The 25,778-nt window shown below is 42.5% G+C and overlaps 1 protein-coding gene across 1 annotated transcript in view; it reads left to right on the forward strand.

Moving 5' to 3' along the window:
- Positions 1-4,126: 4,126 nt before the first annotated feature.
- Positions 4,127-25,778, forward strand: part of HS6ST1 (heparan sulfate 6-O-sulfotransferase 1) — a 172,636-nt gene continuing 150,984 nt past the window's right edge. Inside the window, exon 1 of the mRNA XM_085069783.1 lies at positions 4,127-5,033. Within this exon, the coding sequence (XP_084925909.1) occupies positions 4,516-5,033 (518 nt within the window). The 5' untranslated portion in view covers positions 4,127-4,515. The remainder of the gene's footprint in view (positions 5,034-25,778) is intronic.

Genomic DNA, 25,778 nt, shown 5'->3' on the forward strand with positions numbered 1-25,778 from the left:
TTCATGGTCAGCAGTAGAACTTTATTTAAGGGGTAACACATTTCTTGAGCTATTTCTTAGGGTTTGCAAGTGTTTAAAGAGGATTTTTTGTAATGTTTTGGTTAACTATGTTATACTAGTTCCTAGCCAACTATTTTATCTTCTGAGTCAAGAAGCCTTTAGACTTCCCTTGCCTAATAAAGCTCCTATTTATTTATTAAGCTTTGAGATAAGTATTTCATTGAGGTTTTGGTGGCAGAGATGGTGTGTGGTTTACAGGTTTCCTACTGTTATTTTCTCATGGGAGGTTTCCTGTAATAAGCCACACTCTCACTATTTCCTCAGTTTGTCCTCACCTCAGTGTTAACTCACATGTTAATATTTTATTAGATTTATTAGATTAGATTAGAATATTTTAGTAGATTTAACATAAATATTTAGGCATCCTATAGCCAGCAGCAAGCAATGATAAAATACTTTTCAACTGCTTTTGCAAAATTTGTGTCTATTTCTTGTTACCTCTAAGAATATCTCTAATCCTTGTACCTGACTCCTGGCAATGTCTTATCATGAATAAATCATGAGTGTTGGCTTACCTAGCTGGGAAAGCCAGGAAAGTGGCTGAGTGTAGAGCGAGCCTAGGAAACTTAGCTAGCATAAGCCTGACCTCAGTCTGAATTATTTTGTAGTGAGAATTCAATGTCAGTTCCTTCACAAACACAGGCTGGTGCTGGGGAGTGTACAAAACCAACAGGCCTTTCAAATGTACCTGAAGGAACTTAGTCATGTGAAAATCACTGAAAATCAATGCAGCTAATCCTCCGAGGTGAACTGGATTCCTATGAAAGTGCCAAACATAATCTTTCCGTTTGCTTGTGTAAGAGGTTTCTGCTCAGTCTGACACAGATCTGGGGTGGAAGGATGCAAAGGATTAGACAGACATTAAAATGCCAGAGAATTTTTTCAGTGGGCTATGGGAGAGTCTTCTGTTTGCATTTGCCTAGGAGAGTGTGGAGAGAAAATCTGAAATGCAGCTCATCTAGTCCAGAGGTTAGAGATACAAGTACAACTTCCCCCCACCCTCCTCTAAAATGCTTTCTACCTAAATATTTAGATTTTAGCCATCTCAGTGATTGCAGATTGTCTCTGTTTCACAGGCTATAGAGCTTGGCTTCTGGAGCTACCAAGACCTAGGGTGGTGAATTCCAGATAAGACATAGGAACGCTTAGGGAGGTCTGGCTTGAGAGTAGAAGATTCAGCTTGGGAAGGTGGATAGTGGCTAAATGCATGGTGTAAACTCAGAGAATAACCAGGCAGTTACAGTACGTAACAGGAGGTAGCAGTAACAACTTGTATTTGTCAGATTTCTCATCTCTTTACATTGTTGTTTCCAATGGAAGGGCCAGGGAAACTGTAGACTTTGTTATTTTAACTCCACTTGGACGTTCTTTCATCTAAGAAACATGCTGGTCTAAACTAGCACTGATGCAGTACTTGGTGTTTAACTCCCCGTGCAGTGAAGAACTGATCTATCATTGTCTTCAGTGGAATTTTGAGTATAAATAGAGATTAAGTATTTGCTTAAGTGATCATTTTAGGTGAGTCACACCTGTAGGAACCTTTGAAATACCAGCATTTCAGAGCAGCATATAGAATTATCAGGGAAGGATTCCAAAGCATTTCATAGAAACAAAAACACTGACCTCAGAGCTTTGGTTTTGCAGTGTCTCCTAGGCAGGATGGTGGGTACTTGTGTAAGTGTAAATCAGAAGGGTGTAGGCCTTCCCTATGCTTCCAGCATGTTCCCCACACCCCATTTTCATATGAAGGTACTGCAGTAAAGAAAACAGCGCATTTTAAGCCATAACTCTGTATTTTCCTTTGTGCCCTGTTTATCTTACATGGATTGTATTTTAGTATGTTCCTTCACAAACTAGCAGGCACTGTACTTACCACAAATATAAATCTGTAACAAACTATGTCTATCTAGATAACTAAAGAAAAGGGCAAAGTATTTTATACCTTAAAGATTAAAACAATTCATTAACAATTGCTCATGTAACTGGAATTAATTTAATGACCGATTTCTTCATAGTTCTGGCATTTCCAAATACTTATATGTTTAGAACTGTAGGTAAACACATTGCAATCAAAAAATCTGCTTTGTGTTTTTCATGCTGTGGTGTATAGTGCAACCATGTATGTAAATCTCATGCATATGCCCCTATTTCCCAAAGTATAATATAAATTTCAAACCTGTAAATTAGGTTTATAATGCACTTCTCAATGTAGCTGAACTTTGTGCATAAAGAATGACATCATTGTTTCTAGAATAACTAACCTACATGAGAAGAGGAGAATCAGAAGCAGACTTTTAAGAGGAAAATATCAAACAGAATAAATGGTTTGAACACAACATATGATGCTTTTGGGTGCTATAAACTTTTTATTGTTACTTGTTTGGGAAGAACTGCATAACTCACTGGGGCTCCATAACTTGTGAGTAATGCAGCCATCTCAAAATATAGCAGATTTATCCATCAGGGTATTCAAATGAAAATCCAGGATCTCATTTCCTCCTTGGCCATTATAAATTTGACCCAGTGTTTAACAATGACCCATCTGCATGGATTCCTTTACATTTACATAAGGCATAACTTAGATTAAAAAATGTTAACCTGATGGAACATTTCAGCACTGGAGCTAAGATCTAAGTTGTAACTTCTATTTAAAAAGGCGCCAGAAACTTAAGGAGACTCTCCAACAACAGTAATTACAGGAGAATAGGGCATTTCAGATAGACTTTTTTAGCTAGAAATTAACAGTTGTTCATAGACTTTATTCTGCCTAGACAATAACTGATGTCTCGATGAGGGGGCAGCATGAATGCCACCACGTTTAGCCTCACTCTTTGACATGGGGCCATGTTTGGAGCCAGAGGAGAGAGGAACCAAATGGTGATTTGCCGGGGTTGCCTGGATACTTGGTGGCAGTGACCCCACCTGCCTTTGGGCCCCTGCCTGCCCGTGCCGCAGCAGACTCGGCTCCGGAAGGCGATGCCAGGCTCTGAGCAGCCCGGCCGGGCTCTGCGGCTCCGGATCGCACTGATCCCCGCAGCACCATCTCCTCCTGCTAAGTGCTGCCCTACAGAGGAGACAGCTGTAAGCCGGCTCCGTGCCTGGCACTCCCAACGCTTTGCTTCGTTTGGGAGACTTATATTGCAAACAAACCCTGCAGCAGCCCCGCTGCCGGATGGAGTCCGCCTGGCTGAACAGCACAAAGCATTTCGCCGGAAAACTTTGCTATAAATAACAACTCTGTTGTTTTTTGCCTCGGCTTCACCTATCATTAATTATTATTATTATTATTATTATTATTATTATTATTATTATTTACATATTCTGTGGCTGATGGTGTGCCCAGGCTTCTTCCTGCTCACAGCCATCATCAAGCTCTGTGTGGCCAGAGCATTCTCCTCTTGCATCCAGTTGCGACACTGCAACCAGAGGCTTGCGGTGGCCCATGTGGCGGCGGCAGCGGGAGCACACCCATGTGGGAAGACCCGCTCTTATTCCCATGCAAATCTCCTTGTTACTAATATTGCTGCCTCAAAAGGGGAGTAGAAATCTACCCCGCGAGCAGCGCCGAGCTGCTTTTCGGGATTCATTAGAAGGCGGCACATAAAGGCTGCCCCTGGAAGCGCTGAGAGCGGGGTGCTCAGGGAGCAGCAGCCGCCTCCCAGCGCACCTGGGTGTGCAGTGCCGGCGGTTTCGGCGGGGCCCGAGAGCGGGCCGTGCTGGGCGCGGTGCTGGGCTCGGGCAGGGCCGCCGCCGCCGGTCGGCCGATCGGTCGCTGTGTGCCCGCGGTCGGTCGCTCGCTCGCTCGCTCGGTGTGTGTGTGCGTGTCTGTGTGCGTGTGCCCGCGGGCGGTCGCTCGCTCGCTGTGTCTCAGTGTCTCAGTGTGTGTGCCCGCGGTGGCTCGGGGTGTCTGTGTGCCCCGGGCGCGGGGCGGTGCGGTGCGGGCGGCGCTGTGCATGCCGGGCGCGGGCGGCGCGGGCAGGAAGCGCTCGCTGCCGGCCGAGCCGAGCCGAGCCGAGCCCGGGCGCAGCCGGCGGCGGGGGCGGGCACAGCCGCGCCGGTGCCGCGGGGGCTGGGGCACGGCGGAGGCAGCGCCGGAATGGGGGTGGCTTCCTGAAGCGCGGGGAGGGGAGGGCGGGAGGGGGCTGGTTCTCGCCTTTCGCTGCCTCTCCGCCCCCCTCCTGCCCCTCTCTCCCAAGTTCGCCGCTGTGCCGCGGCGCCTCCGGAGCGGCTGGCTGCGGGCTGCCCGTGCCCCGCTCCCGGCGCTGCCCGCGGCGGGGCGGGCGGGGACGGCGGCGAGCCGAGGCGACCCAGGGAGCGGCCCGCCGCCCCCGGGGAAGGCTCCGCTCCGGGGAGCAGCGGGGGGAGGCGGCTGGCACAGACGCCGAAGCTCCGCCGCCCACCCCCCGGCACCGCCGCAGTCTGCCCAGCGCCGGCAGCCCCGGGAGATGGTGACACATGAAGCGTGCGGGAAGGACCATGGTTGAGAGGACCAGCAAGTTCTTGCTGATCGTGGCCGTCTCGGTGTGCTTCATGCTTATCCTGTACCAGTACGTGGGGCCGGGACTGAGCCTGGGTTCCCCCAGCGGCCGCTCCTACTCGGAGGAGCTGGACCTCTTTCCCACGCCGGACCCGCACTACGTGAAGAAGTACTACTTCCCCGTGCGGGAGCTGGAGCGGGAGCTCGCGTTCGACATGAAGGGCGAGGACGTGATCGTCTTTCTGCACATCCAGAAGACCGGCGGCACCACCTTCGGCCGCCACCTGGTGCAGAACGTGCGGCTGGAGGTGCCCTGCGACTGCCGGCCCGGGCAGAAGAAGTGCACCTGCTACCGGCCCAACCGCCGGGAGACCTGGCTCTTCTCCCGCTTCTCCACGGGCTGGAGCTGCGGGCTGCACGCCGACTGGACCGAGCTCACCAACTGCGTGCCCGGGGTGCTGGACCGCCGGGAGAGCGCCGCCGCCAAGACGCCCAGGTACGGCCCGCCGCCGTGCCCCGTCCCCGCCGCGCTGCCCCCGGGCCGCGACCCCTCGGCCCGCCCCAGCCCTGCCACCGCCGAGCCCCGCGCTGTGCGCTGCAGGCACGCCGTAGTGCGCTGTGCCTCAACCTGCCCTGAACCTTTCCTCGGCTGCTTCACCTGTCCTCCCCTCCCGTCCTCCAGGCTGTGCCCTGCACCTTCCTCCTGCGAGTTTCCTGCTCTTTCCCTCCCACGCACCTGGTACGCTGCACCCTCCAGCCCATGGTCTTCTGCTCTAGCAGCCTCTGTAGCCCCTTTATCGAGACCATTTCTTTGTGCTATTCATTCTCTCTTTTAAACATTTAGACTTTACCTCAGTCATCACTTGCCACCTTTTAAGAACCCTTGATACCATACCCCTCGTCTCAAGCTGATCTTTGTAACCAGCTTTGCCCTAACCTGTGCGCTCCTTTTCCTCCGGCTGAAATTGTTCTCTAGTGCAACCGAGGAGAGGCACACGAGCCCACCAGTCCTCATGCTTACCTCCTTGGTTTACTCCCCCCAGTCTGCACTTAGTTTTTGCGCATTGCAAAAAACGCTTCTCAAACACCCTTTTTCTGTTACTTGCTGTTTATCTTGATGGGAGACCTGAGGTGAACTCTCTTGGGGAAAGCAGCTACCTTGTAGGTGTTCCTTGAGTGTCCTTAATATGTGCACCAGGAGAGAGGGAGAGCCATCCTAGAGCACCCCTCCGTGCATCCGTGTGGAACACTTGATGTATTTCTGCCCTCTTAGCCCATCGTTTCCCTGCCTTGGTCTCTTCGTGAATTACAAGCTTCAGAGGAATTTTCTGTTTGAAGTACTCCAGTAAAGACAGTGGCTTGTATTTAGATCACTAAAAGATTATGTTCTTTTAGCTCAATATGCTGTTGTGTGTTTCATTTCACAAGACAGTTTTTAAAATTATCACTATTTTTTAGCACTATGCACACTTCCCTTGACATATTAGTCGTTCTGTTACAATACTTTATAATCTGTTTGCCCTAAAGTTTCATTCTTTAAGGTGCCCAAGATCTTATGCTAATATTTGCTGATGCCATATACTTTATTTATATGTACGTTATTAATATCATACATAATCCCTTTAATGAAAAGTGGCCTTTAAGAAAGTCTGTTTTGGCATCACAACAGTGTTCTCTCTGCATTTTTTAAAAGCCATTTTTAATGATTTTTCTTTCCTTGGAGCGGGGTGCGACTGCCGGGGCTCTTTATTGTCTCTGTCATGATTGCTGCTGTTTTCAGCCCGTTTCAGCGTTAGTCATCCAAGTATGCTCAGGCTGCTGTCGTGCTGCCGTCCAGCAGCGGCAAACTGAAGTACAGAACTGAAGGGTTGAGGCTTTCCTGTGCTCTCTTAATAAAAAGGTGTTTGAGAACACCTATAAGTAGAATATCCTCTGCCCAGCTAGTTGCTGCTGAGAGTTTAGTGAAGTGTTGTTAGGGAAAATGCACGAAGTTCAGATCTGGTGTAAAAAAAGAAACAAAAATTACCCGTTTTGTGAACCTTGGCACTTGGCTAGCAAACCATTAACCTTATATAAAGACCTGTGTGGGTTTATGAATTGTCTCAGAGCTTTGTGTGCTTCCGCTGGCAATTTTGTATTAAAATCTGTTACATGTTCAGTATTCAGCTTTTTTTTATTCAGCAGCTGGGTTTTTTGTGTAGGTACCTGAGAAAGGGACATCAGTTTCCAAGGCAGCAATTAAATTTCTTACAGCAACTCATAGGAAGTTGAGAATCAGAAGTCTATTGCTTTATCTCACATGTTTGTAAATCTGGTTTTCCTTGCCATTTGTTTTGGAACATCAGGAACTGTATGCTTCTACATGCTTCTTAATTGTCTGATTCTTGGGTGTGCAGGAAAAATGATTAATCCTGTCCCATTCCCTCATGTCTCTGCTTATCAAGAAGTAGTTGTGCTTAATGTTGTCTCTTGACTGCCTTTAAATCTAAGTTAGAACTTCATTTCCAGGAATTCAAGTACTATGATGTGGAAGCTTTAGATAATCTATGTTTGTCACCTTGGTCTGTTAAACAAAACCCAGAATTTACTGTTCATTGTATCCTGGGGATGCTTTCTGTGTGACCAGCTGCTGGTTGGTTTAATAATACTGTCCTAGGATCCTGTTTTCTTGTGTTGCAATCCAGTTCAGTTGGCACCTTATCCAAAATGTGATTTATTTCATGCCTGAGAAAATTATGAATAAGATACAGGCAATGCTTGTTTCAAATAAAAATTTGATGGATTTTCTTTGTTAAAATACAGATAGTCTTGTATTATGTCCATTACAGTTAGAACAATATCATTTTAGTTGTCCATTGTGAGTGTTGGATCTCTTACATTGAAACAGGACATCTTTTTATATAAGGTATATGCTAGAGAGGCTACTGTTTTATAATGGAACTGAACTATGAACATGGCTCTCTCAAAGGAGAAAGAAACAGGAGCAGCAAACAACCATTCTGCTAGGGTTCTCTCAAATTATAATATTTTCCAATCTGAATTTTGGAGTGCAGTCTTCAAATTCAGCTTTTAGAGCTAATATATTGGTTTCTGCATTTGCTACTTAAAACAAAGTTTAAACCTTTGCTCTTCCAAATAGATGTTTGTCCCCAAAACCAAAACGGCTGACTTGTGATTACAAATAAATCTGCCTTCTAGTGAATGCTGGAAAGCATGAAGGTCATTCAGTGTTGCCCACATGCACAAATCATGAGGTTCAAGCTGTTCTCTTTGTAAGGAATGCCGTTTTGTTGCTGCCCAGTGCCCTATTGCACTACATTCCATAACCTGGGCATGGAACATAAATTTACAATGCAATTGCTCTCTTCATTGTTCAGTTGTTCTGGGATAGATTCAATGATTAGGAGCCCTAGATTGCCAAACACCACATTTTTTCTCTTTTTCTTTCTTTCTTTCTTCCGCATTGATGCAGTGAGTGTTAGAGATGGGTGTGTTAGCTCTAATGGGTCAGCATTCTAAAAAAGTTCTGCCTCTCACCCCCTTCCCACCCCCTCCTAGTGACTTTCCTGTTTTGTATTCAAAAGGCTTCTGGACTTCTTGAAGCAAATGTTACGTTTTATACACAGCCAGTAGAAGGAAGATTGATTTGTTTGGGGGATGTAAAGCTTGGGACTCCAAGGAACTCTGAAGTTGGCTGTGCTTATCAGTTAAGTCACTTAGCTGCAGTTCTCTTCATGGATGTAGTAGAGGGCAAATTCCAAGATTTGGGGAATGGAGGCCTAATTATTCCTTGTGCTGTTGAGCATAAATATCTGTTGCAAAAGACTTTTTTTTTTTTTGAGAGGCAATATTAGGATGCATGCCTTGAGTCACCCTGCTGGTATTTCAGCAAGCAGAGACTAAGCAGTTTCTGTGAACTGTTCACTCCAATTTGTTTCACCTAAAACTTGAGAGATCAAATCTCTTCAGTTGATTCTGAAAAAAAAGCCAAACTCATTTCTTTAACTTGACTTTGAGAATTAGAAAAATGTATGAAGTGATGCACTAGTGACTTGTTTGTGGGTTCCAGTGTCCTTCTGCTGCCATGCTCCCAACACAGGAGCACAGCAGTGGCTGTTCTGAAGTTGTACTTGGAGGACACTTTGTGGGTGAATTAGACTCTAATGTGCTGCAGAAGCAATAAAACAAATATATTACACTGAAGGAATTCTATATGTTTCCTCCCCTACCTGTTCCGAAAAAGCTCCTGAATAAACTCCAAAAACCCCAGGCTTTTTTTACTGTCCTGCTGGCTTCTGCTGCCTTGTGAAAACAAAAGCATCTAAGCTGGCATTTTCCTGGAGATGCATTATTCACATGGGAAGGATTCAAGGCATACAGCTCATTTGAAACTGTGTTTCTGGAAGCTGCCTGTTGCTGGGGAGAACCCATGTAACTGGGAGAGTGTTGGTGGGGCATTACTGGCTCTGTGCTCCCCCAGCTCTGCCTTCTGTTAGGCTGTTGCAAGCACCGTATAGATTTTTTTTGTTTGTTTTTTTTTAATGAGTTGCCTCAAATCATGAGCTTCGCCTTGGCTTTCTGTATGGGTTTCTGTGCTAGTCTGTCATAGAAGTTTGGTCTCTGAGTTCACCTGTGGACAAAAATGAGAGAAGTGTGTGCATGCTTACCATTTCAGTATTTTTTCTCAAGGTTTCATACGTGTAGAAAGAAAAAAATTGTAAGCCACATACTTTTATGTAAGAAATCCATGGCAGGTTAATAAAACCTGCTGTTAAACAGATCAGTCAAGAATCTCTGATTAGCTATTTACAGCTTATGTTTTGGGTTGGGATTTTTTTTAAGAAACAATTAACAGGCCTCAGCAGTTTGTTAGTTTGATTTTTCTGAAGTGTGAACTTTCACAGCTTCCAACTACATATCTGTCCCATTGCAGGGATCTGTTCTTGATGAGGTTTTTATTATATGTGTACTTAGGAGCTGTAGAGACACATTGTCAAGAAACCAACTGTTTGAGAATGAAAAGCTTTACCAAATCATTTTTATAATATTAGCACTTTTTAAAAGCTTGGGCTTGTCATTCTTTTTGGATCTGTGTGTGTTGGGGGTTGAGAAATACCTGTCTGCAGGGAGCAAGGGGCATTTTTTTCCACTCACCAGTTTGATTGAGACTTGTTTCTCTTAAAGAGCAGTGGAGAAATACCAATAAAAAGCTATTTTCAGTAGCCTGGTTCATCTCTCCAACCTTTAGCTTGTGGAGTATTTTAAATCCTAGTAGTCTGATAGGAAACTCTTTGTACCTGGTTGTGCTCACCACCAAAACTAGGCTGGTCTTTCAGAGCCAAGCAATTCTAAAGGGCCAAGCAGCTCTGATGTGAAAATCTTTAAATTTGACACAGTTACCAAAAGTAGCTGAAAGAGGGAACTCTTCAAATAGCTGCCTTAGGTTTGAGGTACTGTGTTTATCTAAGCTTGAGTCTTCTGGCTGGTATGTCAGGGGTTTTTTACTGGTTTTTGTTGCCATTGTTGACAAAGCAAAAGGATGTGTGTATACTTATATTGACCTGATTTTTCAAAATGATACCTTTGACTGGTTTTCATTAATCTTTAAACAAAAGTTGCATCATAACATAGTAATTTTGTTTTTCTTCCTTAGAAGTTTGCAAACACTCTTTGCCTGGACCTCAGGTTTTGCCTTTCTCTCCTTATAATTTCCTGCAAAATAATTTTACAAATCAAAGTGAACAGTATTCTGAGTAAACCCTTGGATTATCACTTCTCTTTTTTTTTCTGTTGTTTTCCCTCTTTTTTTCTCCTCTTTTGTTCATTCCTTTTTTTTTTTTTTTAAGAACAATTTAGATATAATTAGTTTACAAGAGCTGGCTTGAATTTTATTAATAACTGGATGCTTTACTATATACTCCCATTATAAGGAGAGTCATTAAGGAATGGTCCACTGTCAATGCAAAGCTGATGGATTCCACCATGCCAGTGCAGGCAAACATTTTAATTATTTGGCTCTTGCAATTTTGTAACATTTTGTGTGAAACTTCTTGGCCAAAGCAAGGCCAAGCCCAGCTTTCAAGGTTCTGCTGAAGTGTCCTGGTTTGTCAGTGTGAGATGCAGAACAGGGTATTCTAACACTCATCAGGCCATACAAACTTGTGTGATCTTCAGCAGTGCCACCTTGTCAACTTTGTGCTGCATCTTGGAAGAAATCTATGATGAAGGGAATTTGGAGTTCATTAGTGCTGCAGGGACTTTGGGTGACAAATAGCCTATGATCTGCAAACGTGAATCTGATGTTGCCTGGTGGAAGAGCTGCAGAGTTGCCTGGTGTGGCTGGTGGGCAGAGGGCACAGCTGGGTGTGTGGGGGGAGAACTCTTCCCTGCAGGAGAGCCAGGTAGGTCTTTAGTTGGATGTTAGAATATGAACTGGACGAGGTTGTGTTACCTCTTGAGAAAGCACTGCTGCAGAAGATTAAATTAGAACTGGAGATCATGGTGAAACTGTGCTCTCCCTGGGCCTTTGTTCCTTCTAGGAAGGAGGAAGGGATTATTCTCCTCTTGTGGCCTCTTCCCTCACTGATTTGTGGGTTAGACTCCATGGACTTGTTCAGCAGTCAAGCAGAAGTTTTGGCAGAAATTGGAGGAGTGTAACCTGGGACCCATTTTCTAGAAAGTAATTCAGGCATGCAGGCCTGGAGTTATTTAAGAGAACTTCCTCATGAGTTAATTTCAGAGGTGAGATTGATGTGCCTTATCTGAGTCGTATTTGCCCACAATGCCCACGCTTGTGGCTGGCACCAGAGTCCTTGGTGACTCCTTGGCAGCATGTTCCTGTCCCAGGTGTCAGTCACAGCAGGGACACACAGAGCCACAGCAGAATCCAGATGAAGCCAAACAAAAGGGGCTGTGGCTGTGCTGCTTTAGTTACTTTGACCTGGAAGTAAAGAGTGACTGTGATGAGAGAACACACCTGATTTTCAATTTGCTTAGAAATACCTGTCTTATCAAATGTGTGACGTACATTTAGAGTCTCCCTTCTGTACATCCTGCTGTCTTTTACAGGTTATGGCTTTTGTATATCTTGGGAAGTGGGAAAGCAACATGGACAATTGCCAGTCAGAGAACCAAAATCTTTGGTTTATGTCTCTTTATTTTAAACTTCCAATTATTTGGCAGCCATTTTACCAAATCTGTGGCAGTAATGTTTTAAATAGGTAATACTTTGTCAGTGAACACTTGGGTTTGTTCTTGCTTTAGAAGGCCAAAGTGGCACAGCCTAACTCCACAAAGCTTTGTTTGTGCTTGTATTTCCACAAAGTACTAGAACAGAGATTAATTTTCCATTATTGACTGAAATTTTGCTTTGTCAAGCAGAGATGAAGCATGGTCTTTAATTCCTAATAATCACAATTGTGATAGCTGCCAAGTCAAGATTTTTTGATGGAAGGCGATGATACTTGTACATCAGAAGCAAATACCTTCATAAACTAAGAGGTTACTGTGTTTGGAGATTATACAAAGTACAGGGAGAACACAGAGCTGAAGTAGCCCATGACAAATTTGCTTATTTCACAAGTGATGGTTGACCTTAAAAGCAAACAAACAAGCAAAAAAAACCCACTCTCTACTTATTCTAAAGGACTTGAAGTAGAATGATGAGGAAAATATACCCTCTAGCATACACTCAAGGCAACAGAGTTTCTGTAATCACTGTTTGATATTGTTTTGTTCCCCCTTCTGTTTCTGTAGCAGGGTACTCTGCTGGAAATAGAGACTTGAGGATCTCTCTGAAGAGTCCTTTGGAGATTATTGTTACAAAGACACAAAGAGCCTTAAACACCACTGTACTGTAGCATGTCAGGTCTGAGATCTGAAGAGGATGCTTCAGACAGTCCTGTGTGTGCCTGCCAAAGGAGGAGCTATTTCCCCATGCATGGCTATTGGAGCCTGAGAGAGTGCAAAAATGGTTTTCATGAAAGGTCCAGGCAGAGAGAGGTCATCAGCTGAAAAGCACAACGTATACTGAACAGGGTTTAGCGGTTTCTACATTTTTAAATGGTGTAAATCTATGGCATTTCTGTGCTTAGCCTCAGAAGTACAATACACTATACTGGATGCCTTTCATCCCTACAAACTGCTGAATAAGGTTAAGGATATGAGGTATTCACAGGTATCTCTTTTTCAGTGGTGCATCCAGAAAGGATTAAGAAGCTCCTGTTGTCCACCTTTAGCTGTAACCTGAACTTTTTGGCAGTACTAATTATATTATTCTTTCACCTGTGTATCTCAAAGCCTCTTAAAATTTATAGTAAATAGCACCTGGTGTTATATTAATTTCAGGCTTCAGGTCTGTGCCTTCATTTCAACCTAAAGACTTTTAAGGTGTCTGTCTTAAAGCTGGCTTTGAGCATAAATCTCAGACTTCCATGTTAGTGTAGACTTTTCTGCCCAATCACTTTGTCTCTTTCAGAAGCAACTGGTTTCTTCATTTGTTATTCCTGCTTGGCTCTGTTTTTCCCTTCCTTCCAGGCTGTTAATGATAAATTCTATGTTGTAGCTCACCTAGAGGAAATATTTCAGAATTTCCTGCCAATTTAAACAAGAAAACAGTTATTTGCAATTAACTTTTTATGTTCTGACTCTGTGTTTTACTTCATAACTAATCTCCAGCCTATTAAGCAGAGATTCTTTGATTACACCTCACTGCAGATTGAAATACTATCATCTCGTTTGTGGAGCTCTTCTACATTGGGGGGAAACCTCAGAGCTTCCCAAGCAGCCTTTGTATTTCTGTTTTTAAAACAGACAAATTTCCTTTTGCTTAATGTTAATCCTCAAGTGCTAACAAGATGATTTGAGACTTTTCTGTCCAAATAGCATTGCTTAGAGTTTGAAAATGTGTGGTGACTTTGGACTAATTTCAGATATATTGGAAAGGGACTTTTTGTTTCTGAATGAGTGCTAAAGGTTTAAAAGTGCTGCTTCTTCCATGTATTGGAGTTACTCTACATTTTAGCCTTAGTTCTTGTGTTAATTACACACACCTGTAATTTTAATAATATATTTCACTGATTACAGTGAAACACTCAGCAACTCTTGAAAGATTTTGTGAAAACATTGCACTGGTCATTCCCTTTTTTATCTTAAACAGCTTAAATAAAAAAGTGGGGTTTGTACTTTTTCCTCTCAACTCTTTCAGCAAATTTAAACATCCAAGCAAATACTGCAAAAATAGAATCGACTTTTTTTGTTTAAACTAACAGCTCCTGCTGCCATGACCCCCTTGCTCTCAGTCAAGATTTGAGTTTGGATACCTGTGACCCTCTATCAAAGCGTGGGGAAAAAATCAATGCCTCCTAGCTAAGACAAACAGCAGCAGCATGCTGACTCACCAATTTCCTGACAGGTTCTGCTTTCCTACTGGAGATAGACAAAAGTGCAAGGGGAACAGGAATCGCTGAGTATAATCATAATCAGCAAACCATCCCTTCTGTTAACATGCCTTAAATCACAAAAGACAGGATTACAGTCTTCTGTTCTTTGGCTTTTTCTCTTCTCTTTTCTCTTGCCACCTGTGCCTTTTTTTTAGGCCTTTGAAAGAGATAAGGCAGATGTGATGTGAGTAGTTGTGCAAGGAAGAAGATTTATTCTGGCTGCTGAAGCAAGTACAGTAGGGGTCATTTAGATTAAACCCTCCGTTTGTCCGTGGTATTCTGCACAGGAAAGAAAGATAGATATGCATAGGAGCTCTTCCAGGTAAGGAAATTCCTTGGCATCTCTTTTAGGAGGGCAAAACTGGAACTTCTTGTTTTGAGCATCTGAGTGAAGTTTCCATCATTGATCACATTCCTCTGGTTGGTGTTATTATTTGCATCGTATCCAAAAGAAATCATCTGAAGGGGTTTTTTTTACACTGAAGTTTTCTTTGATTTATTTGGCTGTGTTTATAAATGTGCAATAAAATGACACCATCTTTCTCTGTGCACATAACCTGACTCCAGTGGAGCCTTAGGCCTGCCCAAAGGCAGTGTAGTGAGGTCCTGTATTTTTAACAACCATATTGTGTTACAGGGATCATGTCTCTGATTGCTGCTCCTGGTGGCTTTGATTTTGAAATGTAATATTATGCTAAATACTAATGACTCAGTATTGCCCTTCATTATTAAAGCCATTATTTGGGCCCAGCATTTAATTCTGTTCTTTTTCTTTTTTGCAAATAGGCTTTTTCTGAGCAATGTGTTATTTCTTCATAATATCTGAACAATTTTATTTTCCATTGCTTGAACTAACACTTTCTTCCAGATTGGCATCAGCTTGTACTTTGATTGCTTCAATACTCTGTATGTCCCTGAGCTTGATAAATCAAGTCTTCTTCTTTCCCTGTAGAGATCTCTTACTGCCTAATTCTTCTCACTCTTCTAAGTTACTGGATTTTCACTTAGGGGCTCCTTTTGTTCTGGTTCTTGAAAAGCCCCTTTTGGAATACATCAGAAAGGCCTACAAAATAGAACTATGCCAACATCAGAAACAGCTGTTAATCTAACAGTCAAATTGAATGCAGTCAATACACTTAAATATTTTAGGTGAGATACTATTGCCTTCTAACACTGCTCAGAAAGGGTTCTTTTCCTGACTTGGACTAAATTGGATGAAGCTGACACCTGTTTATGCAGCCAATCATACATAGCAAACACATACCTTCCAGAAACTCAAAAGTAGCCAATTGCTGTTTTCAGCAGTTACACTTCACAGTTTCCCAGTTTTCAACCCTGACTGTTCAGAATTCAGTCAGGCTCCAAACAGACAGTGTGCCAGCAGTTTATATGAGCTTCATTTTCTGTTTTTAAGAAAATGACACTCCAAATATTGAAATGATAGAAATCACTGAATGATACATGAGTTTGAATTTAAAAAATAACCCTGTTGTTGACTGTTTCTATTAACACAGGGCTGGCTGTAGGTGATCTCCTGCTTGTGACTTGGGTATGTCAAGAAGGCATTGAAAAACAGCTGCTATAATTGCATTAGTGTGAACTCTGGTTTGATTGTATGTCATGAGGACTAATGTGACTCCCACCAAAAAGGGAATTTCACAAAGTTCGATGACAGGAGGAGCTGTAGTTAATTTTTTTTTAAAAAGAGCATCTGAGGTTTGTGATAGAAGAAAAAAAATAAAGAGATAATAAGGGAATAAGAAGAAATAATACATAACTTGTGTTGACTAGGATTTTCAGGTATTAGATTTTTTTTAGTTACCAATAAAGCCTTTTTTTAAAGTAACCATGAAGTCTTTGATCTTAGTGAAAACACAGTTTGAATTTCTTGCCTTTCTTTCCACCAAATTTCTTTGCCTTGGGATTTGCTGCCAAAACTGTGTGCAATTCTTTAAAGAAATAATATTGGACTACAACATGCAAGAAGAATACTCAAAAAGTCTAATATGAATCACTACAGTTTGTGAGACAACTAGCTTAGTGAATTTTAAAGGCATTTGTCCCTCACTTCTAAGACATATTTAGATCTTTTAGCTGCTATCTGCAAGAAGGTATTTTTCTAATATAATTTGGCAAGTTCTGTGCAACTTGCCAATTTTTTTTCTCAGCATTAGCTGCTTCAAGATGACTGAAGAGGTCATGGATTTGCCTTCAGCTAGTCTGAGTTTCCCATGCTGTGACGTGCTGCTTGTAGCAGCTTCTCTGAACAGCCATGCATTAAAAAGAGAGCTGTCTTTCCCTGAAAACCTAATCAAAGTTCAAGGGAGGTCTCAAAAATCAGGATAAGTCCCTGGAAATGGATGAATTTGTGGTGGCTGTGATATAGACGTTTTCCACATTCCTCTGAGTGTCCTCAGTTTGGGAAGCAGGTTCCTGTGTGATCAGAGGTATGGGGGGCACAGCTCTTCCTTGAACATCCCTTTCTTGGAAACATTATTGAAGATTTTTCTGGATTATGCTTATGCCAGCAGTTCTTATCTGGGTGCTAACCTGCCTAAGACAGCAGTTCCTGGGAAGAAACATTCCCATAGTTAGCTGAAATGTTTCCACAGTGCATGTAACAGTAGCTGTCAGCAGGAGTAATACGCTTGTTTTGTCGAACGTTTGAAATGGGGTGATGGAAACAGTTGTGCTTAATAGGATTTCACCGACTGGAAAGCAAACAGGAAATTGTCCATCCCATTTCCATCCCAGCAGAAGGCCCAGCCAGGGGTGTGGAAGCTGGGCATTACAAAAGCTGGATTGCTGCCCATGTTGTTATGTACTTCAGGGAAGTGAGCAGAGACTGTTCTCAGCCCGGCTCTGTCCCAGCTTGCCCAGGCAGGTTTCACGTTTGTTTGACAATGCTAAAACTGGGTTATGCACACTATTTGCACAGCCAGCTTTCATGGTGCCAAACTGCAAGGTGATCCCTGCCTGTGAGGGGCTGCTGGGCTGTGGAACTGTTCGGTACAGGTTTGATGTTCCTCCCAGACAGCTGAGCTCACAAGTGCAGGGGTTGCTTCTCTCGTGGTGTCTGGGGGAACCCATGCACTGCTCCCACCTTGTCCACAGAGCTGCTCAGAGAGCATCTCCCCTGGGACTGAGCCAGCACAGCAAGATGTGGAGGGAGCAGCAGCACCAGCAAACTCCTCTGTTACATAAGAAAGGAAGATTCTTGCTATACCTGTGAGTCTGTGTTGTGAACAGCCCTGGCATCATCTCTCAAAGGCAGCAGGGAATTTTGCCAGATTTTCATACTCAGGGAAAGTGCTGCTTGCCATCTGACCTGAAGTGTTTTAACAAATTTTTTTTTTTTTTTAATTGTAAAGTGGCGTCACCTTGGAACTCTTTTGAAATATGTTGCTTGCACAAAAGATGGAGAAATGTTTGTATCCCAGTCTTAGTTTCCCAGTCTTGAAACCACAGATGAAAAGTCATTACCTGGAAAAGGTGTGTGAAGGCTGTTGTTGTAGAGGACCATATTCACGGGATGTGGATGTGTACATACCCTGTTTCTTCCAATTCCTCTACAGTGTAACTGGGAATCCATGTGCCACCCTGAGGTGGGATATTTATACTTTTTATAAATGTAGAAACAGAGGCAAAGGTTCAACTGCTCACTATGGGATGTGCCGGGACACCAAATCTAGTGCAATATGTGTTTGTTGAGTGCTCATCCATGTGCTTGGCACAAGCAGTGTTGTACAGCAGGATGGTCTTTCCTGTCTCAGGATCTGCTGAGGCAGTGTGCTGGGGTTGGACTGTGTAACCAAGTGACTGAGGGAACCATGAGATTTCCTGTCATTCAGTCAGACACTAGAAGTAAAGATCTTCTAAATCGGTTTTCTAAATATCTTGAAACAAATGCAGAAGTAAATCTTTCTGCAGACTGTCCACAGTATGACTGCTTCCATTTGGAAATAACTTTCCCCTAAGGCTGTCAGAAGGCCTTCTTGATGAGAGCATTTTCTTCCTTGTGCTCTGGCTGGTGTTGGAGGGAGATGACTTAACACTTGAGGTGTAGCTGGACTGTAATGACAATATAAATCACAGTAGGAGGGGTGCAGCTGCAATTTATAAAATGTGCTGGATGATCAATAGTTTGTCCTGAATGCTGCATGGATCGCGGTTAGCCATGATAAAGCACTGCTTGTCAGTGTATCACTCAGCTGGAAATCTTGCAGAAATTGAAGGATGGATTCTTTGAACATTTTGGAGATGTGGGATGCTTGGTCTGCCAAATACTTCAGGCAGGATGAATTGACCCCTTTCCTAATTAGGATATTTCCTGACTTCTGAAGTTATTTGGGGATTGTCATGAAAAGTCTGTTTTCTGGATTGAAGCCTAGCCAATCCCAAATCTGGAAATAACTGCTCATGAGAGCAAAAGGAACAGTTATATTTGTCAACTCTACTGTTGTGGGTAAGCGAGATTTAGAGACTCTTGCCTAGTGCAGAAAGGATCTGAGAACAGTTTTTTCTTCTGGAAATAAGTAGAATTACTTACACACCAAGGAATTCATATGGTGCTTTACTCCTTTTCATGGGAATATGCACATGTGTTGGGATGTTTGTGAAAGTTTAAACCAAATCAAGGTAAAATGGATGCAATAAACTCAAGCTGGATGCTCTATCTGTATGAACCATGACACATTGAATTATTTTGAAAATCATCATGTAATGTGTGCAGAAAAACATCCAAAATGGTACTAGTGAATTCCAAAGTTGTCAGTTATAAAGTTCTTGGATGCTTCAGGCTTTACTGTATTGTGCACACTTCTGTAATATCCCTGTCTTGAGAAAAACTCTTTTCCATGTGAAGTCTCCCTGGGGTCAGTGAGGAGAGAATACAGGGGGAAACAACTGGGCGTTAACAACTTCCCACAGGATAAAGCACAAAGAGTCCTTCCTTCAAACAAATCCCGTTACTGGGTGGGAGCAGGAACGCTGAATCTCAGTGTATTTCTGCAATTTAGAATACAGGCCTCTTGCCCCAGAAAATAGTTAAGCAACTGTTTATAGCAGTGAGGAGCTAGTTATTCTGATTTATTCTGGTTATTGGGTTTTCTTCCCCCTTCTTAGTTATAACTAATTTAACTGTGACTAACAGCTAAAGCTGGGACTATTCTGCACGTCACATAATCCTTTTTTATTTTCCACCCTGCTTGATGATGCAAGTTGAAACAAAGGCCTTGTTGTTTAAGCTCCCTCTAAGCTCTGTAAAAAAGTTCACGTGCTTTAAGCCATGCTTTTAAATCACACCTCCAAGCCTGTATGGAAAAGCTACAGGCATGTTTGGAGAAATCCATTCTTCATTCTGTTCAGCACACAGCTGATGGCATCACAAGAGAGGCAGGGGGAGTACTTTGAAGTGCTCTGCCTGGTTATAGGTGGAGGTGGGACCAGTGCTTTGAGGTCAGGTAAGGAGGTATCTGGAGCTTTCAGCCTCCAGGTCACTGGATCAATGCAGAACATGTTTCATGTGCTAAAAGCTCCACCTGGGCAGTATTTTCAGTGCTGCTCTTGGGTAACAGATGTTCTCTCTAAAATGGGACTATCTATATGGCACTAATCAAACCCCTATTTCTTTTGAAACCTTACTTGAGCAAGTAAGACAATGAAAAGGAGGAACTGAGCTATGCAAATGGCCAAATCATTCATGACGTTCTAACACTTCCTCTGATGGTTTCTGATTTCTCCAGGTAGCCTCTCTGGCATGCCAGAGTGCTCCTCTGCTCTTTGTAAATAGAAGAGTGATGGTAGAAAGGGGCACAGGTACAGAGCATGTCACTGCACTTGAAGCACATTCAGAGCAGAGTCAAAACTGCCATCCTGACATCCATGAATCATCTCAGTTCTGTGATTCAAGGACTATGCAAACTTATATCCAAGTGGTGAACGCAAGGACCAAAAATGTTTCACTTACTCAGGTTAGAAAAGTTGCTTCAAAGGTACACAACATGGAGTGTAGGAGACACCTGGCCTTTAAAGTGAGACTTTTGGCCTTATAGGCACAGTGGCCATCACTTCAGTGCCTTGGGCAGGTACTGGGTGCTCTTGTGCTTCCTTTCCTTTGTAATGTCACTGTGCAGCTCTGAAGAAGTTTTTATAAAGACAGTGAATTGTAAGCTAGCCCAGGAGACAGGAGCAGTTTTCTCATTTGTGTGTGAAGACAGGAAGGCAGAGACACTGTGTTAGTACCAGAAATAAACATGGATCTGGGCTTAAAATGTGGGGTTCAGCTTTCCCAACATTGATACAGTTGTGTAGTTTTGATTCCTTCAGGTACACATGTTGTACAGAGCCTCCGTGCATTAACTGTTTTTCACAAACAGGAGCAATTATAATTTTTAAATTTTTTAAAATTCTTTTAACTATTTGTTGCCACCATCCCACAGCTCTTTATCTCTGTTCTTCTACATGAGGAAAAAAAGAATTTTAGATGCCAGCCCTCACTAACTCTCAACCTGAGAAAGATGGAATTCATTTATTTGGCTGAAAGCCACAGAATTAAGTGGACCTGTCATAGGATTCTTAGCCACTTCTGCGAACAGTCTGGATTTAGTTTCAACAATTTAGTAATGAAATTCAATAATGAATAACAGTCTCAAGGGAGGCACGCTAACTAAAGGTCTTCATTTGCAGCTCTCTCCTGAGAGCTCAGCTGCTGGGGATAAGGTGTCACACTGAAGAGCTTTTGTGTTATTGATCTAATCTGGGGTGGACCAAAGAGGTCTCATGTCTGACTGAAAGAAGGATTCGGCTGTCCATGCAGACTTGTTGGTTTCAGTGGCAACAAGACAGAGGCTCTGGTGCCATTAATCCTTTCCTGGCCTTGCATGGGAACACTGCTTGGGTTTATGTGCTGTATCCAATTGCATCCTGGTAGAAAAGGAAGGCATAAAGGAGACACTGGAGGGTACCTTAGCTCACTGGCCAAGAATCTCCATTTGCCTGCAAGGCTTTTCTGGCTTCAGGCCTTCTGGCATGCCTCCAGTGAGAGCACACAGTTATTCAATTCATTTGTAGGGTGCAGTCTCGGACAGGTTATTTTCTGGGTTGGACAAGTCCACATCCAAATTTTGGTTTCCATGAGCAGAGAGATGTGGGAGGTTTCAATGTTGGGAAGCTTTGTTAGATATCACACACATGCCAGAGCTTCTGAAAAGGCAGGTTGGGATCAATGGCTTTGAGGACAAGCATTGTCACTGCTTGATCTTTATGAGAGTTGCTGTATGTAAGCAGACTGCTACCCAAGTTCTAAGCGTTTCAGCACTGTGATTTTTATGGTATACAGGCATAAGGTGTAATGGTGTCAGATTCAGCAGCTCTTACACCTCTATACCTGTACAATAAGTCTTTGGCAAGAAACAACAAAGGTGTCCATCAGACTTTGGGAGTTTGGTTTTCTGTAGATTGGTTTTTTGAGTAAAGGAAGAGATGGTGATGTTCTCAGTAGCAAGAAGCATTCCTGCTTCTTTTTTTCTTTAATTGAGAAATTTAACGGGATGGAATACAAGAGCGTGGTTTATTCTTTTGTTTTGTTTTCCCCTCCTTCAGAGAACAGATGTTGGAGTTATGCTTGGTCATTCCAGTACAAAACAGTTGTCTTAAGCAGCAACATTACTGAAAAAAAAAAAAAAAGAGAATGAAAAGTTTTATACTGTGCCACAAAGCACGTATGAATGTGGACTTGCATTTCTGAATTTTGGCAGGAAATGAGGCGGGAAATGCTTTATTAGAAATCTTGTCCAAAGAATCTATAATGGCACAATTTAATTATGTTGGCAAGGAGCTCTGGCAAGGTGTTGAAGCTTCCATCACGTGTGGACATCATAGCTCTAAGTTTTGCCAATTGTCTCTTGCCCTGCACACTGATGTTGTAAGAGAAAAGTGTTTGCTGAATGGGAGCACGGAGGTGGAAACTAAATAGAGCAACATTTTCAACTCCAGCGCAGTCTACTTTGGCATGCAGCACACTGCCTTTTCTACAGGGAATTTGTGTGTTCTGTGGAGTGCACTGGACTGAAATTAAGCATTTGCAGCATTAATTGTAGGGCTGCTCTGAGTCCTGTTATCTGTATCGATACCTGTGCAATAATGATATTGTTCTGCAGCTTTTCCACATGCTCTCCTCAGTGCCAGTTCAAACTATGGGCAGAAAGTGTCCCCAGTGCTGTGGTGATGCTCTGGTGCTCCTGCTGAACTCTCTGCTCATCTCAGTCAATCTTCAGAACCCAAGGGCATCAGCTGCTTCAGGGGTACCTCAAATTAAGTTGGCAGTAATCTCATAACTTTTGAGTGTGGTCCTGACTACTCTGTTATCAGCATTTCTTAATTTCACTGTTAACAAGAAGTGCAGACCTGAGATTGAGTTTGAGTTAGGGCCATTTGAACCCTTCAAGCAAACACTACAGATACACCTCCCTGTCTAATTTCTAAAAAGAAACTGGTAGAGCTAACAAGTACCATTTTATAATGGCAATAAAGTGACAATTTCTGAAAAGGAGCAGAGGAGGACTATTGCTCACTGCACTTTTTTCAATTTAATAATTGAGGACAGTGGGTTAAAATTGTCTTAACCTTGTCTTAAAATGTGCTGGCTTTTCTGAACATCCTGAATTATCTACAGTTTGAAAACAGATACATTATTAGTGTTTTGCAAGGAGCAACTGAATTTGTATTTTTCCTATGTTTTCCTTGCTATTCATAGAATATCATAAAATATGCTCTTTAACCTGCTGGTATGTTTTTCGGCAGTATTACTTCTGAGAATAGGCTTAGACATATGCCACTAAAATCACAGTAAGCTCATATTTTTTCTTGTCTTGAAAGACCTGCTGAGTATCTCGGAGGGCCAAGCCCTTAATAATTGAAAAGCCCAGCTACTTCGGTCATTTTTTTCCCCTTTTTTTTTCTTGCTTTAATTTCATCTTCATTTTTGCAGTCTGAAGTTGCTTGTTATTGTGTGGTATCTTTTGTCATTCAAGTTTACGTAGGAAAGTGTAAATGATCACTTATTTTTATGCAGAATACTCAGAAGGGAACAGGACCAATGTCTTTCCCATTCCAATCCCTGCTTAACCCTTGAGGTTTTTGACAGGTGCCCTCTAAGCAGTGAGTGATGCTAACAGGAAAGATTGGGAACTCATCTGTGAAATGACAGGATAAATAACTCAGGTGATTCTTACTTGCTGCTGCATCTTCCCTACAGGCCTTTGTTCTTAAGTCATTTGATTTTCTGTAGCAAAAGCATCAAGGAGAAAAGTGCTTTCTTGGTTTTTCGTTTGAGTTCCCAGACTGCTGGGGAAGATGGGAAGAAGAGAGGTAGGCATTATTTCTGCTTTATAATTAGGTCAGTGATTTCAATTTGTACAGAAAGTGTTTGAGCTGTAGCTGAGTCAGTGGCGGATCTGCAAAGGCAATTTTGTTTTATTTTGTTTAATTTTGTTGTCCTGACAGATATATTAGCTACTAAAGAGAGAAAAGCACTTTGAAATGACGCTGCTGTGCTTTTCAGTGATCTTGGCCCTGTATGTCCTATCAAAGTCTTTATGCTTGACACTGTTGAGTGGTTTTTTTTGAAGATCTCTGTTTCAGGTGGATTCTTACAGTTCAGCAATGGTCAGTGCAAGGCAGCAAGTACAGACTGAACAATGACTGTCCTCCTTTTGGAATAAGAGTTTTGAGAATTAATTGTGAAATGAGTTGGGGTGAGAAGGGGGAGGATGTCAGGAGAAAAGAGCTAGCAGAACAAACAGAATCATGGAAAGCAGGTGCTTTACAGATCACAACGAAAAGCTGGCACATCTTCCTCTGTCATGGCAGCTGCTCTGCCCTCATTACCCCTCTGTATCTATGGGCTCTGGGGAACTCTTTGTACTGAAGAAAAGTCATCCAGTAACTCTAAAGCAAAGCATTTTAAAGAAATAGATGAAGTGTGTGTACAGACCTGGTGAGAGCACTTATATCCATGGTTATTTCTAAGGGAGGTGGGGAGGAGCTGTGAAGTGAGAGAAGAAAAGGAAGTGTACAAGGGAAACATTCTTTATTTCCCACTGATTCACTACCTACAAAAACTGCAAAATGTGACTGTGGCATACAGCATTAGGAAGGAAAGGCTCAGTGATTCATTTTGTTTGTTTTAATTGAACAGTGATTGGAAAAAACAACTTATTATCTTAATAAGCCAGTTCAATGTTGTATAGTAAAACCCTTTACAACCACCATTACGCTTCCTCACCCCAGAGGTATAAAACCTGTTTTTTCCATCTGTGAAACATTGGCAATCACCGTTTCATGGATTTTTCAGGCTGGTATGTGAAAAATCAGAAGCATTTAGCAATTCTTGTTAAATGTATTTTTGTGGTAATATGTTGCAAATGTGATGCCTGCAGTTTAGGTTGCATTAGCAATTGCACATCCAAAGGCTATGCTCAGTGATTGGTGTCATCTCAGATGTGCAGGGAGAAGGCAAGGAAGCAAGGTGGTTTGGGGTTTTTGGAGGTCTGTTTTATATCATCAGAGCCCATTTCAGAAGCCAAAGGTAGACAGAGCTTGTTATTTTGTTGACTGTGTCCTTTTCTACACTGAACCATGGTAGAGGAAGTGGAAATTTCATGTTTGGTTTTCCTCACTCTTCAGTCCTTGACTGTTGAGTCAGCTTCGTTTCAAAGCCTTTGTTAGAGTGAAAAGCTGTGTGATAGAATTGCTGCTGTTTGGGTGGGTGTTTAAAGGCATTCTGCTGTAGGTTATTGCTCCACTGTTGTGTGGTTCATATGGTTAAACTTGTTACATTTTGAAGGGATTTTTTTAGTGGGCTGCTGGATCGCTGCATGTGAGGTATGAGCAGAAGTAAATGATCATATCTTTGGGGTTAAAACTAAAGTGGGGGTAGAGTTCTGTATTAGATGTGGTTTCTCTAATGAAAAAGGAGGTCTAAAATTAAATCACCTAACGAAAAATATGTAGTTGAAATAATGGGCAGACAGCTGAAAAACACAACATGATGTTTCCTTTCTGGCAGTTATTAAGAAACAAAATCAAAGAGTTGGTATGATTTAATGGCAGGTCAACATAGATGATAATGTTACTGCAATTGTCAGTACCTTTTCAAAGGTGTTGGTGTTGGTCAAAAATCCTGCTTGTGAAGGGTTGGATTTTTGGGACTTGTATTAGACTGCCATGAGGTTACCTCAGCACAGCCACAGGAACTTCCAGTGGCTCTTGCAGCAACAGATGTTCTATATAAAGGTTTCAGATTAAAAGGGGGGGGCAACAGAATAGCTATATAAATATACTCTGCTTCTGTTCCTACAGAAAAAAACAAACTATAGTGGAGACTCATAAATCAAAGGGAAAGGGAGCATGCCTTGTGTATGTTAAGTCAGTTATGTGGCCTGAGCTTGTCAGTCAAACATAATGAAATTCATATTTCTGCTGAAATTACTGTTTTCCGCTTCAGAAAGAAACACGGAAGATTTCACAAGTTCATGAAATGCCATGAGTTATAAATATCTGGGAATTCTGTGCCTGCAAAAAATAATTTACTGATGCAGTACAAGCTAAAGTTAATAATTTTTTTAATGCAAGGGGAATAACATCATGGAACTTGGCAAATACTAACCATGGTGTTTGTCTAACATTTGATGTGCTACCCAGTAATAATCCAGTTGTGACAGAGAAAAACAATGGTCATGGGAGGAGATGTGTTGTTGTTTCAGCATGTCATGATGATAAAAAAAGGATTGCTGTCAATT

The sequence above is a fragment of the Lichenostomus cassidix genome, chromosome 9 (assembly GCF_008360975.1).
Source record: "Lichenostomus cassidix isolate B80296 chromosome 9, HeHo_3.0, whole genome shotgun sequence".
In the NCBI taxonomy this organism is placed as follows: Eukaryota; Metazoa; Chordata; class Aves; order Passeriformes; family Meliphagidae; genus Lichenostomus; species Lichenostomus cassidix.